Source organism: Telopea speciosissima, chromosome 1, assembly GCF_018873765.1.
Source record: "Telopea speciosissima isolate NSW1024214 ecotype Mountain lineage chromosome 1, Tspe_v1, whole genome shotgun sequence".
In the NCBI taxonomy this organism is placed as follows: Eukaryota; Viridiplantae; Streptophyta; class Magnoliopsida; order Proteales; family Proteaceae; genus Telopea; species Telopea speciosissima.
In genome coordinates, this window is record NC_057916.1 from 18,597,129 (window position 1) to 18,613,868 (window position 16,740).

At 39.0% G+C, this 16,740-nt stretch overlaps 2 protein-coding genes across 2 annotated transcripts; both read left to right on the forward strand.

Annotated features, from left to right (window-relative positions):
* The first annotated feature begins 646 nt into the window (after window positions 1–646).
* LOC122666599 (dihydroflavonol 4-reductase-like) lies at window positions 647–4,429 on the forward strand. Its single transcript, XM_043862622.1, has 6 exons — window positions 647–799; window positions 2,022–2,191; window positions 2,923–3,117; window positions 3,319–3,478; window positions 3,859–4,051; window positions 4,145–4,429. Exons 1-6 carry the CDS (start codon window positions 661–663, stop codon window positions 4,407–4,409), a joined length of 1,122 nt encoding a protein of 373 aa, XP_043718557.1. The 5' UTR covers window positions 647–660; the 3' UTR covers window positions 4,410–4,429.
* Window positions 4,430–9,579: 5,150 nt separating this feature from the next.
* On the forward strand, window positions 9,580–15,666 carry LOC122666608 (dihydroflavonol 4-reductase-like). The gene is made up of 7 exons (XM_043862635.1): window positions 9,580–9,609; window positions 11,343–11,489; window positions 13,216–13,385; window positions 13,832–14,026; window positions 14,143–14,302; window positions 14,556–14,748; window positions 15,459–15,666. Exons 2-7 carry the CDS (start codon window positions 11,357–11,359, stop codon window positions 15,625–15,627), a joined length of 1,020 nt encoding a protein of 339 aa, XP_043718570.1. The 5' UTR covers window positions 9,580–9,609; window positions 11,343–11,356; the 3' UTR covers window positions 15,628–15,666.
* The last annotated feature ends 1,074 nt before the right edge of the window (window positions 15,667–16,740 follow it).

Here is a 16,740-nt window from a genome sequence, read left to right on the forward strand (position 1 = left end):
TTCTTAACTCAGACATTCCTTTGATATTATGTCACATTTTTCGTTTAAGGGTTAAAGATCAAGAATCAACTGTTCTGATACTATTGATATGAATCCCAAGAGATTTAAATTACCCCTATATCTAAATTTTTTTTTGGATAAAACCCTACAACTAACTTATATGGTGAAAAAGTCTTCTACTTTTTTTTGGGTCCTCTCCTTCAAAGGCAACAAAGTAGATAGACATCAAGTCCTTTGCAACTGATACTGATAAGATATGGCCTACCAAAAAAAAAAAAAAAAAAAAATACTGATAAGATATGGCATCAAAGAGGGCTGCTCTTCACTTGTCATTCTTAACAAGTGGAAAAGTTACCAAGTGACAGTGACATTACAGCTATCTACCATTTTGGCATTCAAGGGTCATGGGTCAAGGCCATCTACTATTCTTTGTTTCCCAATTCCTGTGGAACAAGGGTTTGGTGATGTTAGTTTCCACGTGATGGAAAGTGAGTGGAATGTCAGTTGGTTTGGACTTTGGACAATATAGAGAGAAGAGATATATATAAACACACTCTTATCAATAATCAATAGAGCTAGGTGAATTGAAAGAAAGGGGTTTGAGTTTTTGGAGAAGGATTTTTGGTCACTAATTACTGTACAACAACCTAATTATAGTTAATGGCAATTATGGGATTTGATGATCATGAGGAGCGTGGCACTGTGTGCGTTACAGGGGCAGCTGGTTTCGTTGGTTCTTGGCTTGTCATGAAGCTCCTCCGACGAGGCTACTTTGTTAATGCTACAGTCCGAGATCCTGGTTCTGTCCCGTCTTTTAGCTTCTCTTTACCAATTTCTTTTTTTGTATAATGGGAGGATGTTCTCTGGGTCGCAGCGCAGGTTGCGCCAAGACACATGAGTTTGCCATTCAAGGGACTCCCATGTGCCTAGGCGCAGCCTGTGCCGCCATGTGCCTGGGCGCAGCAGCCTACGCTGCGGCACAAAGAACAGCACCCCTTTTATAATATGTCTTCTTTTTCTTCTCATCAGTTCTTTTGGTAGCTTCATTAGCTTGCTTAATGAGTAAGTATTTTCATAAATTATGAGTGGTGTAGGATTTTCTTCAAATACTAAAAAGATAATGACCAAAGCTGAATTGTGTCATTAGACTACTTGGTTTGAAAAATGGATGTTATATACTGACAATCCAGCTGATGTAATGCTTTGAGAATCCCACATTTTTTTTGTGTGGAAAAATGCCTTGTCACTATCAGTTGTGATGCTTACACATGGCTATTTCATGGTTTTAAATATCGGTATCATATCGGGCGATATGTATCGGTTTTGCTAGTCACTTATATTGATATTGTGTTGTTACTGTATCAATAGCATGATACAGACAAAGGGTACAATGATTAGAAAACTCATTTATTAAAGAGATTTAAGAATAATTTTGTCCGATATAGTCGATCCAAGCCATAGTATTATATTGGTTTTACAGGTTTCCGATACCCGTTCCAAAACCATGCACTAAGACTATGGGCTATTGAGATATTCTTATCAACGGAGGGAATCAAAAAAGAAGGTCAAAAAATATATTTATTAAAAAACTAGAGTGATAATAAGTCGGTCACCATCCTATGTGGCATATGCATACAAAATATAAAAATTCATTATTGAGGAGGGTATTTTTTTTTTTAAACCCAAAATATCTCTTATTGTACGAGGTTTCTGAACCGATGGTCTTGTTGCCTTGGTGCCAAGTGAGGTGTAACCAACTGTCGTGACACCAAGTATAACTCAAACTAAAGTAAAGAAATACAGTCAAGATTTATTTTCAGGTTGAGTTCACCTCTTTGGACGATTTCATATCTCTGCTCAATGATTGAAGCAGAGTGGAACTTAGAATTGATTTGTTGCCTCAGGATTGTTCTTTCTTTCTCTGAGTTGAGCTGATTTATTGTATCCTCTCCTTTCAGAGAGGATGCTTTTCTGATCTTTATTTTGCTGCTGTGTTAAATGTGAATGTAAAATAATTGCAGGCAATGTGAACAAGGTGAAGCATTTGCTGGATTTGCCCCACGCTGAGACACGCTTGAAGTTATGGAAGGCAGATCTTGTCGATGAAGGGAGCTTCGACGGAGCCATCCAAGGTTGCACCGGAGTCTTCCATGTTGCTACTCCCATGGATTTCGAATCCAAAGATCCTGAGGTAGATCATCCATACATAATGAATTGGTAATTTGATAAAATGCTGAGTTCCTTAGGGGTTGTAAGTAGTAACTTCTTAGTCTGGATCACATAACCCCATAGTAAGAATGTTCCTGTTACAAGGCGCACACAAGGAAATGGGATCTTAAAAGGTAATTTAGGAAAATGCCTAGACCTAGGAGGGTATTGGCTGCTAGCTAGCCTTGTAGCAAAATCTTTTCCCCTTCCCATGAAGGGTCTGGCCGGATCTGTCCCTAGCCAAACTATATATGGTACTAACAACTTTAAAGATATCTTTACCAAAACAAAAAAATTTAAGATAGAAAGTGCAAGAGTGAAGGATACCCACCTAAAAGCATGGGGACTGGGGACAGATCTGGACCCTCCATGGGGTGTGGGACCCAACTCTGTCACTTAATACCCAATTCCCATGAAGGGTCCGGATCTGGCCCCACCCAAACTATATATGGTATTAATAACTTTAAAGATATAAAGTCCAAGAGTGAAGGATACCAGTTTAGTCCCACATCAGGTGTGTGAGTATGGTGTAAGTTGTGTATATTTGCCATTTTACAGTCGTAAAAATCGATTAACCTTTTGGGATTGATGTGTGGTTTGTGTGATTACACTTTCATTGGAAAAAAAGAAGAAGTGAAGGATACCCACCACCTATATGCAGACTACTAATGGCCTTAATTATTTGTTGTGTTTTGTTTGGGTTTCTTCATTAAGAATGAGGTGATAAAACCAGCAGTGAATGGGATGTTGAACATCATGAGGTCAAGTCTCAAAGCAAAGACGGTTCGGAGGATTGTATTCACTTCATCTGCTGGTACTGTTAACGTACAAGAACGCCAACTACCCAATTACGACGAGAGCTCATGGAGTGACTTGGAATTTATTAGGAAAACGAAGATGACTGGATGGGTATGCATCTATCCATCTATTTATCTCTTGTTCGGGGTTTTCACACAAAAGTAATTATCCCACATTGGATGTGAATAACCCGATGTGAAGACTTATAAAGACTTCGACATCCTCTCCTTAATGGCTAGTTTTAAGGATGAATTTTATCGAAGTCCCAACATGTATGTGAATGCTAATAATTCTCATCTTTTCTGTGCTCAGATGTACTTTGTCTCCAAGGTATTATCGGAAAAAGCAGCATGGGAATTTGCGGAGCAGAACAACATGGACTTGATCACCATTATACCAACTCTTGTGGTTGGGCCATTTATCACACCTTCGATGCCTCCTAGCTTGATAACAGCACTTGCACCAATCACTGGTGTGTGTTTACTCAATATTATTCATTAAGGGGCTGTTTGTTTGACGGGGAAGATGAGGTGGAAATGTTGTGGGACTGGATCCCACAATCTAGTGAGTTGGGATTTTTTTTAGTTTTCCCATGAATAGGATAGGGGGTGGGATTTTCAAGTGTCCCGTCAATAGATAAAGCATTTAATGTTGTCCCCTGAGATTTTGTAAGTCACCACCCCAGATTAACCAAACAAAGTTAAGATTGGATGGGATTTTGAAGTCCCACATCAGCCCTTTTCTACCCCAATTTCCCCAACCCAGCTAAGTTCCCCTCAAACAAATGGCACCTAATCGTTACTACCCATCATCCATTATATTTATAGCATTGTGACAAATTTTTGTTTGCAGGAAATGAAGCTCATTACTCAATTCTGAAGCAAGTTCAATTTGTTCACTTGGATGACCTTTGCAATGCTCATATCTTCTTGTTTGAGAATCCTGAATCAAAGGGTAGATACATTTGCTCCTCTGATAAATCCACCATCATTGATCTTGCAAAAATGTTGAGAGAGAAATTCCCAGAGTACAATGTTCCAACTGAGTAAGCTCCACACTTGTACAGTATATTGTTCTGGTCTGGTTCTTAAGGAGTCTCTCTGATCATTAATACTAGCTAGTGGTGCTTGTCATGCAGGTTCAACTACCCAGGTGAAAGCTTGGAAGTAGTAGATTTCTCATCAAAGAAGCTTACAGAGCTTGGATTTGAGTTCAAGTACAGTTTAGAAGACATGTACATGGGAGCCATTGAATCAGCTAAGGAGAAGGGATTGCTTTCCCCTTCTAATCCAACCAAAGTAAATGGCAAGAGCTCAAATGCTAAACCAAACTCTGAGGAAACTGAGAAAATCAATGGCATCAAAGAGGAATTAAAACGAGGGGCTGTGGAGATTGGGAATTAGATATGCGCATCATCATAGTAATAAATCTCTTCAATTTTCTTTTAAGTATTTTATGGTCTTTATGATTTGATGTTAAGGATGAGTTTATTACTCGTATTATGAGCTAATGTATCACATATTCGTACTGATGGTACTACTGCGCAAATTGAAGCTCAAATTAATAATATATGAAAGTTTTGTTTGAAGATTAAAGACAAATGAAATTGAAGAAGAAAAGGGAAACGTAATTAGCTGAAGTAGGCTTATTAAATTTGAGATGTGGATATCCCTTCCGTTCCCTTTGCATCTCCCTCCCCAACTTCCACGCTCTCTCAGCGTCCTCCCCTGAGCTCTGCTGCCGTTTCCACCCCCCTTTCCCTCAGTCTCCACCCGCTCTCTGTAATCCAGATGGAACGAATACTAAGATCCAAAAAGTTCACATAGTACTCCTCATAGTGAATTCGTTATGAGAAAAAACGCCAAAGATCCAAAATTAGACCCACTGTATAAAATGGGTTGGAAAGCATCACTTGAGTACCAGTAATTCATATAAAAAATCCATAGTAACCCAGATGACGAATCTCTCGGTCTTTTAACTCAATGGATCTCATTTGCTCTCGAAGACTCTATCTCTGTATTTTTGGCACCTCTGCGCCTGGGTTCTGATTCAGGCAATCTATCGAACAACTTATTTGCATAGAATGTTTCACATTGGTTGAATCATTCATCGATCAAGGGATATCAAAGGAAGGAACGTCTACGATGGCCAAGGATGCTAACAAGTAACATCGATGTACCAACCCCCTCTCACTTTCCAGCCATCCTTGTTGTGGTTGCAATCGCTGAAAGCTATGAATTCCTCACAAAACTACTCCCTTTCACACACAAGCTTAGGCATCTCATCACTAGTTCTTCAGCATCTCTCGCACTAACTCTCCTCTTCAATTACTTAATTCAACTCACCGTCCAGTGAAATTGTCACAAAGAGGAGCCTTGGTAGCTCCCGAAGTCGTAAGGCAGAAGCAGAGGATGTGTGTAGGAGAGGGAGCCGTAACCAGAGAAGAAAGGAGGGAGATCTGTGCAGAGTTTTGGTACGATAATCTTAGTTTGTGAAATTCCTCAATCCACCCTGAATGTATTGAACAATATGAATGAAAATCATGGGCAAAAATGTCGTAGTCAAACAATCGACTTCACTTGTAAGCGTGCTGTGGAAGATTACCCTAAAAACAAAATCAAATTATCATATAGGTCTATAACGAGATTTTTTTGAAGGGTAAAATAAAGACAGAAGTTTTAGAAGAGCACATTAGCACAATACAAAATGGAAGATAGCACCCCACCCGGTTGCGCCAAACATTTCATTCTTGCGCCTAACATAAGGGTGTATAAAATGACTATCACACTCCTGATCATTTTCGGGGTTATATGGGTGCAACGAGCATTTCACACATCCCTATGTGTAACATGTAAAATCTGATCTTTGGTGTGCCGACCACATACAAAGGGTGTTAGTTTATGTGAACAGATGAAGACAGAATGACATATTCCAGATCTATCAAAAGGTTTTAGCTATTTTTTACTTTCGTACTGTACTAGGCGGGTTTGTCTAGTTGTAACTCGGGTGGGTTACAAAAGACTTGTAACTTATTTTTCACTTCCCCCACTGCCTTATACAAGGAGAGTAATTAGTCTCCTTGCACCCTATATTGCTGCCATATGTCCTTCATAAAACCAATAAATTTTTTTTTTTTTACAGTTTCTCATTTTATCCTCTTTTTAATATAAAAAAAATAAGAGGTGTGTTTTTTTTTTTTTTAAACCCTGGTGTAGGGGTGTCTACTGGTTAGGTTTGTCAGTTTGAGTTGGGTCTAACCGGGCTTGACCAAGCGTGAAGCCTGCACCGTGATCGCGCCGTTTAGATAATTGGGCTGGACCTGTTCGGGCCTTGGGCTATACTTGGGTACTAGAATCGAGTCTTAATCGGGTTATGTGCCTATTTAAATCTAAACAGGCTTTAAACGGTATAACTCTAAAAAAAAATTATTGAAAAATTAAAAAATAAAAGAAGACTAATTTACATTATCCGATTACACCATAGAGGCGCACTCAATCCCAGCGTTCTTTCCTAACAACTATAATTTTCTTGTTGCAATGTGTACACACAATGACACAAGACCATTTGTGAAGCCTCATTAACATAGCAGCGATTTTTACTAGTTGATGACTCTATCTCTTAAAATATATAAGAATGCATAGAGCTGTATTTCTAATTGGTCGGTAAGAAACTAAATAATTGTACTATGAAATGACCTTCTTCTGTCTCTCTTTCTCTCTCTGGCATCTGGCCCAGTCTGTTATTGTGGCTTATTGTCAATCAAAACCCAAGTAAAGGAGATTAACCTCACCTCGCTTACGTTAAGTGTATCTAACCAATAAATGTCAAAGACTAACAAAGAAACAAACCAAAAGAAAGGGCATATGGAGGGAAGGGGTGGGAAAATTTACAAGTTAAAGGGTTAGGCTGTAATCGGGTGGGCTAGATCCGACTTGGAATCGATCGATCTAGTGGGACACCCACTTGGCTAGAACCCCATATTGGGACTATCTAATTACTAAATGCATTGGAATTTAATCGGACGAACTCGATTGGGCCTGGAATTGACACCCCTGCCTGATGCATTCGGAAAAAAGAAAAATACAAAAATAGACTGGAAGTCACATTCATTTTCTTTTCCAAATGTATTCCAAAAAAGGTAGAAAAACACCAGAACTATTTTTCAGTACCTCAGGCTGGTAGTGAGCTCTCAACTGAGACAAGGATCAAGTTGGCTTAGAGAGATGCTCGACATAGTGGGCCATTAGTCGGGGTATTGAGCCACTTGTAGTTGCACTAAGGATGAAAAGCATGGCGACATTGACGCAACACATTAACTTTCTATGGGTCTTCAAATGTAGTGATACATATAGAGCGCGGGATTTCGTTAGCCGGGAAAGTGTGAAGAGTTTTTGGGTTTGGTGGCTTTTATCTAGAGTGGATGAAGATTCGGTTCAATGGTCTAGTAATCATCTTTAATTCCTAAAAGTGTGTAGTGCGGCAGTGTTAGGTGGAGATATCGACACCTGACAGTTTGGACATCCAACGGTTCGAGCTCATTGACATCCATCGTTGAATGTTTGAGCTGTCAGGTGTCGACATCTCCACCTAGCACGGTCGCACTGCGCACTTTTAGGAATTGAAGAGAATTATTTTACACTAACTACAACTCTCCTTTTTTGTTTTTTTTGGGTTCAAAGTTGGGCCACCTGCTTGTAAAAAGACCTAAAAGGGTAACAATGGGGATTGAGGAGCAATGTTAGGCATGGGCTATGAGATGAAATAAAGGAAATGGAAGGGTAGATAAATAGAGAGGATAAAGATCCGTGACAAGGGCAGTTGGTTTCGTTGGGTCTTGGCTTCCATTCACCAATGTTTTTTTTTAGTTTATCTATTATCTTTTGGATAAATTTCACAGACACCCCTTGCATATATGCATTAATGATTAGACACACAAAAAACTTTCAAACTTTCAACCTTCCCCGAGAGTATAACACTATTATAACTTTTCATACCAAAAAAAAAACTCATTATATTTGGGTACTAATTTGTTTCATGGCAGGTCTAAACACCGTGAATTAGAAGGTGTGATTGCCAGGATGCAGGGTAGACTGGCTTCTTGGAAGGCCAATCTATTGTCCTTTGCCGATCGCAATGTCCTGATCAAATCATTGCTGGCTTCTACTCCTGCCTACTTAATGAACTGCTTTCGATTTCCTCTAAAAACTTATCACCAGATTGACTCTTTGTGCCTTAACTTCTGGCTGGGGAAAAATCGGAATCATCAGAGGAAATCTTGACTCATCTCCTGGGATAAAATGTGCACCCCCAAGAGCTGTGGAGGTCTTGGGTTTCGTAAGGCAGAAATCCATAACAAGGCCTTGCTGATTAAATTGGGTTGGAGGTTGCTTACTGAACCCCAGTCTTTGTCGGCTAAGATTCTTCAAGGGAAGTACTTTAGGTCCCGATCCCTCTTTGATCCTTCAATAAGAGCAAAACGGGGGTCCTGGGTCTGGTTATTCCACATTTGGAGACCTTGGTGATCAAAAGGATTGGTGATGGCTCTGATACTTTTTTCTGGTATGATAAATGGATTCCTCATCTATCAGGTAGTCTCGCTTCTTTACACCAATCCCCCCCTCCCCCCCCCCCTTCATAGGGGGATAGAATGTTGTTGGTAAGCTCTTTTCTTCATAACAATAGTTGGAATTTTTCTCCACTCAATCCCTATGTTAATCCATCTATTTCACGTGCTATTAGATCCATAAACATCTCTGACTCTCCTGACAAATGGCACTGCATTAGAGCTACAAATGGTATTCTTACTACCAAAGTAGCCGCTCGTGCTCTTACATCTATACCTATGAATATTTCTTCTTTTGATTTTGCTTGATGGAAGTTTTTACGGAAATGTCCAATTCATCCAAAATTTAAAATTTTTCTTTGGCGTTTGCTAAATGCAGGACTACCCACCAAGGCTACTCTATCGAATTGGATCCAAATTGACACAAACTGTGCTTTATGTGGGATTGGTGTTGAATCCTCGTGGCACTTGTTCTTTCTTGTGATTGGGTCAAACACATTTGGGCAGGAGGTCCTCTGGGGTTAAGAACAGATTCTATAGATCTGGCGGATCTGAAGTTTGTTTGTCTCCTCTTTTTCCTCTATTTTAAGTCTGATAAACACATGTTACTTTGGTTTTTTAGTGTCTTTTCTATAACTTGTTATTTCATCTGGACGGTTCGGAACAAGGCTGTTGTGGCGAGGGAATCGCCTGACCCAATTTGGGTTATGAACAGGATCACCAAATGGATTGCAGATCTTAATATTTGCCCCCCCACCCACTATTTCCTGTTTGTAACTAATAAAGATGAGGCGTTGTCTGTCCCTTCTTTATCTTTTTCTTTGCCTGTGATTAATTCTCCTATTCTAATCTGTGCAGGATACTCTACCACAGACATGAATACAACAGGATGGTCATATGCTTTTTTGATAGGTGGCAGACTGCAATATTTTGATATAGGAACCCTCCCTAACTTTGCCGAAATAGTACCAGTTCTTTTTGCGATCCGCAAAGGTTGCGATCGAGCGGCTTGCATTGGGTTGAAGATTAAAGAAGTGTGGGTGGATCATAAACTGATTACCGATACTCTTCCATCTCCTACCAGATGTCCTTGGCCGTGGTTTTTGTTTAAAGACTTTCTCTATATTTCTAACCATACCTAGAATGTTAGGTTTACTATGGAGGGTGATAAGTTATGTCTAACCTTAGTCAAGAATATGGCTAAGAACGCTTGTTCGAACCTTTGTAAATTTGATGATTAGTAGTTCTTTGTTTTCTTCATAACTTTAAATGTCCATTTTAATCCCATTATTGGTTATTTGGTTCATCCTGATATCATCTCGAACAACACCACCCTAAAGCTGTACACGTTACTCTTCTCCGTCAACTTGAACGACTTGATAGTTGGATCCTTTGCGGCTTGGGGTTGAGCGACCATCATTAGGGGTGTCAATGTGTTGGGCTGGGTCGGGCTTGGCCTTAACCCTAGCCCAACCTTAGCAGCCTTAGCCTAAACCCAAGCCCAGCTCGACCCTAACAGGGTTTTCCCAAGCCTGGCCCGGCCTTGATTGGTCCTGAATAGTAAACAGTCCATAATAGCCCAATGAGGCCACTTAACAAAGCCCCAGCCTAATGAGCCCACTTAACATATAACAAAGCCCCAGCCAATTTAAAATAGTCTAGTGTACATATAATATATATATATATGAATACATAGCCCCAACCCACTTTACAAAGCCCATTGTACATATAATATATAAATATATAACATAATACAAGATCGGGCTGGCCTTACCAGAGCCAAGGCCTCAATCCAGGCCCAGCCCTGTCTTGCTAAGGCCAGCAAAATACTAAACCCAGCCCAATCCTATCTAGAACACAGGCTCGGCCCAACCCTGTCCGGGCTCTAGACAGGTTAGGGTCGGGTTTTTTTGAAACCCCAAGCCATCATGTTGCGCTCAACTCTCAAGCCACCACATGAATATCATGCCAATCCAATGGTTGGTAGGCATTTTTTAAATTTTAAATGGTAATTTTGAATTAACAAAATAAATTATTCAGAATAATCTCCAAATAATTTCCGAATCTAAATTTATTAACTCTTCAAGCACAAGGGTATGGCTAGGAATCCAATTTGGAATTTGGAAAGAACAATTAAACAATTGAAAACATAAAGTAATGGTCGGAAAAGCCTAAGAACTCGTTATCAAAAAAGAACCGAAAAAGCTAAGAAATTATAAGAAGAGAGTTTCTCATGCAACCACCGTTATGAGGAGAATCTTCCGTGCCATGAAGAAAGAGAAGAAAACAACAAAAGTTCCAGAACCCATGTGAGAGAACAACATTACACTGTAATCCGGCCTGTGAAATTTTGGCATTATGTCCATCTACCATTCTCAAATCGATTTGGTAGGAAGTGGGTATCGGCCAAATTATTATTCGTCTTCTCAATTATTGGTATCGATTATCGATATGAATCAACAACCTGTATCGTCGGACGATTTTGCCCTTATTTTTTTCTTGATACATATTGATTGATATACCGATACAAGATTGACTAGGAATTGGTATCGACCTATGCCAATACCGATAAGTATTGGCTTGATCCGATACCACCGATTCTTAGAACCATGCTACGGAAAGATAGGACACCTACCATTCTCTACTTAACCTTAGGGTGGAAGACCGGAAGGTGGGATAGTGAGGACATTTGAAAAATTAGTAAATTTTGAATTATATCTAGAGACAAACACTTTGATCTATATGGGGTTTTTTGTGTTTCATTTCATAGTAGTAATTGAGGGTAGTATGGCATCTGATCATGATCTTGAGGAGCGTGGAACAGTGTGCGTGACCGGAGCAGCTGGTTTCGTTGGGTCATGGCTTGTCAAGAACCTCCTCCTCCGCGGCTACACCGTCAACGCTACAGTGCGAGATCCTGGTTATGTCCGGCCCCTTTCTTGGTTTTCTTCTCTTCACTAATTTTTTTTTTTTTTTTTTGTTTTTGCCCCTTTTTTGATCTGATCTGAGTCTTCTTATGATCATATGCTAGTTCTAAACTTCTATTCATCATCATCATCATCATCATCTTGATATAGAGATATATACTACGGCATTCTTTTATGCATTAGGTTTCAATTTGATGATGGCGATGCTATGATGTGTTTCACTTTTCCCTTCTTGATTAGCTTTGTTTATTAAGTGAGTCCTGATCCTCTATTTCTGCCTGTCCGGTACTATCGTGCGTTTCACACCCAAGCAAGCAAAAAATACCGCCTTACCCAACGAGAGTGGAAAACGAATTGGTTTAGGTGTATGGAGATGGACGGTGGTATGCATGTAATGGTGACCTTAAAATATTTGTGGATTAAAAAAATATAAATGTGATGGTGTGGGCGGAATAAATTACAATGAATTTAGTGTGTCGGTGATTATATATATATTTTTATATACATAGATTGAGATAGACATGAATTTGGATCCTCTGTGGTTTGGGGTTGTGCGGCCGTTGTGCTACGTTCAACTCTCAAGCCACCACCTCAGCACATATGGCCATTCAATGGTTGGGCATCGAGTCCGATTCAATTTTGAATTTTGAGCGATATTTTTTAGGAGCTTGATGCCCAACCATTGGATAGGTATTTGTGCTGAGGTGGCGACTTGGGAGTTACACGTAGTACGATGGCCGCACAACTACAAGTCGCAGAGGATCCAAATTCGATAGGCATAGTGTATATAAGGTCAGGTTGGGCTCAGCCCAGATCCAGTCCAACTCAAACTTCAAAATCCCAGCCCAGGCCCACCTTGTGGGTTGAACAATTCAGCCCAAGCCTTGACAGGGTTCATGGTGGGTTCAGGTGGGTTTGGATTAGGGATGTAAACGGATCGGATTCGGCTCGGATAGTGCTATATCCGCATCCGACTAGCTTTCGGACGGATTCGGATAGTGCTAAACGGATACGGATCGGATATTTTATCCGTTTACAAGTAAATATAGCTTTTCGAATAGCTATAGCCTATCCGTATCCGTATCCGTTTAGCTTTCGGATGTATTCGAATAGTGCTAAACGAATACGGACATGGATACGGAAACGGATTTCGGCTATTCATTTACATCCCTAGTTTGGATTGACCAGGCTTTTTTGATACTCTTAATAACATATTTTTTTCCAAAGAGGGTAAGTATTGTGATTTCACATGTGTAAAAAATGACGAGTCAAGACAATGACGTTTTTGTTGGAATGTTTAATAAGACAGATGACATTTTTTTATAATCACTTAATGATAAGTTATTTTCAAATTATTTTTGAAACCCTTTTCTATCCAAAAAAAAAAAAAAAAAAAAACTTTTTTGAAACCCCTTTTATATTGCTAATTTAAATGATTTTTTAGAATAAGACAAAGGACATATATAAAACCTAATTTTGCCACGCATCCAATTTTTCTGAACAAGATAAGGGACAAACAAATGAAGGTTACAACTTCTAAATTCACCAATTTGGTAACACCAAGTGTGTTTTGATAAGGAGTAATCAAACCAAGTTGCTTCTATACATATAATATAATTAAATGAGTAATCTTCGTCTCCATAAAAACTAAAAAAAATAAAAAAGTGAGTGATCTTTGTTTTTTCTTCCTTCTTAAATGTGATTGAATAATAATTGCAGGCAATGTAAACAAGGTGAAGCATTTGCTGGACTTGCCCCATGCTGACACACGCTTGAAGTTATGGAAGGCAGACCTTGTTGATGAGGGGAGCTTCGATGGAGCCATCCAAGGTTGCATCGGAGTCTTTCATGTTGCCACTCCCATGGATTTTGATTCCAAAGATCCTGAGGTGAGCCAGACCCACATTACAACTAGCAATAACCATCAATTTTTTGTGAGTTAGGTGGGTTGTACCTTACATCTTATATTTTTGTTGGGGGTACAACGTCTTGTATTCCATCGCTTGATTAGTTGGTTGATTTCGAAGGACCGTTAAGAGGAAAATTTGTTAAGGATTATATAGGTATTTCGGTAAAATTTCTGTATAAGATTTCACTATAAAGCGATTGGTCTTTCTCTGTAATTAATGAAATCCGAGAGAAATGTGTGGACGTAGGTAATATTGTCGAACCACGTAAATCCTTGTGTTCATTGTGTGATTGTTGTTTACGATTTCCATTCATTTTTTTATCATGTTAGGATTAGTTTTCAACAAATTCCTAAAGTACAACAAAATACATGTATGTTAACAATGGGCTTGTTGTGTTTGCGGTTTGGTCGATCTTCTTGTATAAGAATGAGGTGATAAAGCCGGCTGTGAATGGGATTCTGAACATAATGAGGTCATGTCTCAAGGCAAAGACAGTTCGAAGGGTGGTATTCACTTCATCTGCTGGTGCTGTTGCCAGACGAGAGAAGCAGCTGCCCATATACGATGAGACTTCATGGAGTGACTTGGAATTTATGAGGAAAAAGAAGATGACTGGATGGGTAGCATGCATGCATCTCTCTCTCTCTCTCTCTCTCCCTCTCTAATTAAGTCTCACATCTAATTATATCATGTTAGTGCTAATTTAATTAATTCTCATATTTTCTGTGCTAATCAGATGTACTTTGTCTCCAAGACATTATCAGAGAAAGCAGCATTAGAATTTGCCGAGCAGAACAACATAGACTTAATCACCATTATACCAACCCTTGTGGTTGGACCATTTATCACGCCTTGGATGCCTCCTAGCATGATAACAGCTTTTGCACTAATCACTGGTGTGGGTTATTTTTTCATTTTCATTTATCTTTGTTAGCCAGTGTCCCTAATTTTTATAGGGGAAAATGTTCTCTGTGCCGGGGGCACAGGCTGCGCCCAGACACATGGGGGTGGGCGCATGACCACCCTATCTCCCTGAGTGGCAGGTCCATGTGTCTGGGTGCAGCCTGCATTGCGGCACAAAGAACATGAGCCCTTTTTATAGTGTCTTCGTGTGTATATATATATATAACCAATGTGTATTGTATGCAGGAAATGAAGCTCATTACTCAATTCTGAGGCAAGTTAAATTTGTGCACTTGGATGACCTCTGCAATGCACATATCTTCTTGTTTGAGCACGCTGAAGCAAAGGGAAGATACATTTGCTCCTCTTATAATACCAACATCATTGAGCTCGCAAAAATGTTACGAGATCGATTCCCTGAGTACAACATCCCAACTAAGTAAGCTCTTCATCACTTGTACATAATATGAGATTAAAATCTTTTTCTTTTTTGGGTAAGCCCTAAAAAGCATAGTTGGAAAACTTGGTTTTTCGACTCGACTTGTCCTTTTCGAAACCTAGTGAGTCAGACAAGTCAAACCTTTTCAGGGCAGGTCATGTTTTTTTTTTTTTTTTTTTAATATCTTTATTTTTTTTTCCTTCTCTGAGTGTGAAGGTGCCGAAGCTATAGTTGTTTCACATTGAGAAGAAAAAAAGAGGATTAGTATTGAAGATAACAAAAAAAAATTCTAGGTTTTAGTTTTGTTGTAGATCAAACTTATAGTCTATGAAAAGTATGTGGCAAAAAAAAAACACTCTTGTGAGTTTCATATGACTTGGGCAAAAGTACTGAACCAATAAAAACTCAGACTGATTCGGACTTGGTCTATCATTTCTTAAACTCGAGTGTGTCTTTAGGACTCTTAACCAAGTTTCATGTTTTTTGACTCGATTTGGACGACTTTGTCTAAATCAAAACCTGATTTTCCAACTATGCTGAAAAGCCTGATCAGACTTCCCGGTTCCCCATTTTTCATTACCCCATAATTACTTTTGGGTTTTGGATAAAACTGAAAATTAACCATTAAAAATAGATCCGAATACATTTTGTTGGTCTGGTTCTTAGGAGGTCCTTTGATCATTAATACTAAAATGGTACTTGTCATGCAGGTTCAACTTCCCAGGTGAAAGCTTGGAAGTCGTTGTTTTCTCCTCTAAAAAGCTTACAGATCTTGGATTTGAGTTCAAGTACAACTTAGAAGAGATGTACAAGGGAGCCATTGAATCAGCTAAGGAGAAGGGATTGCTTCCCCTTGCTAATCCAAACCCAAGTCAATAACACTAGCTGGAACGCTAAATCGAAATGTGTGGAAGCTGGAAAAAAAAAAAAACAATGAAAATCAAGAGGATATAAAAGCAGGGGGCAGAAGAAGAGGAATATAGTGGAAAACCAGGTTTTGATTTAGCTGAGTTACAGGAATCCACATTTTTACTTGAAACATTTCTCTTCTCTAGTACTTGCTAGATTACCTCTCTACGGATTCTCTTATAAGCTTTTTCATAGTCAATAAAGACCATATGTTGTAAATCCTTCTTACAATTTCTAAATCTTTCCATGAGTCACTTAAGTAAGTAAATAGCTTTTGTCGTGAATCGTTTTGGCATAAAACCAAATTGGTTCTTCGTAATAGTAGTTTCTTGTCTTAAGTGTGCATCAATAACTTTCTCCCATAATTAGTTTTATGTCTCTATTGTTACTATAGTTCTGAATATCATCTTTATTTTTGTAAATTGAAATCACAATGTTTCTCCTCCATTCATCTGATGTTTTCCTTGTGGTCATAATCTTATTAAACAACTTGATTAACTAAGATAAACCATAGATTCCTAAGCTCTTCCACACTTCTATTGGGATCATGAATTCGAATACAAATAATTTTTAAGATGTAAGTTATTGAACTGACTCATTAGAATCTAACCATACATGCCTTTTGAGAATTAATTCTAATTCTGCCCCCAAAACCTAGAATTATGGTAAGCATAAGACTGATTCATATATATTTAGAAAATTCAAGGATAATTTCATTAAAAAAAATCACGGGACAGTATCAGGGAATGGGGCTACTTAGTTAAGTAGTAAACCAACCAGGGCTCCATGTAGAGGCCCATACAGCCAAGGCAATAGTGCTCTCTACCTATAGCAATGCTTTCCCAATACAGTACAAAGAGGTAGAATGGTAGTGGGTAGTGGGCTTCACCTCTCATTATCATCATATCTCAATGAAATAGTGGCTGTGCTTGAGTAAGAAATTTGACTTTGGGACTCTCTCCCCTCTTATAAATTTTGGTAAGAGGAAGGCAAGAGGGAAGGGGTCCCATGTTGTTTGTATTTTAATGAGAAAACAGAGAGAGTGGTGGTGCTGTCTCTGATGAAATCCATTCAGCAAACACA

Excerpts from the sequence above, each read along its gene's own strand:
- LOC122666599 (XM_043862622.1), top strand. The coding sequence starts at position 661 with ATGGCAATTATGGGATTTGATGATCATGAGGAGCGTGGCACTGTGTGC. Across the intron at positions 3,479-3,858 it reads AGCACTTGCACCAATCACTG|GAAATGAAGCTCATTACTCA; the intron begins GTGTGTGTTTAC and ends TTTTGTTTGCAG. Across the intron at positions 4,052-4,144 it reads GAGTACAATGTTCCAACTGA|GTTCAACTACCCAGGTGAAA; the intron begins GTAAGCTCCACA and ends CTTGTCATGCAG.
- LOC122666608 (XM_043862635.1), top strand. The coding sequence starts at position 11,357 with ATGGCATCTGATCATGATCTTGAGGAGCGTGGAACAGTGTGCGTGACC. Across the intron at positions 14,027-14,142 it reads AAAAGAAGATGACTGGATGG|ATGTACTTTGTCTCCAAGAC; the intron begins GTAGCATGCATG and ends TGTGCTAATCAG. Across the intron at positions 14,749-15,458 it reads GAGTACAACATCCCAACTAA|GTTCAACTTCCCAGGTGAAA; the intron begins GTAAGCTCTTCA and ends CTTGTCATGCAG.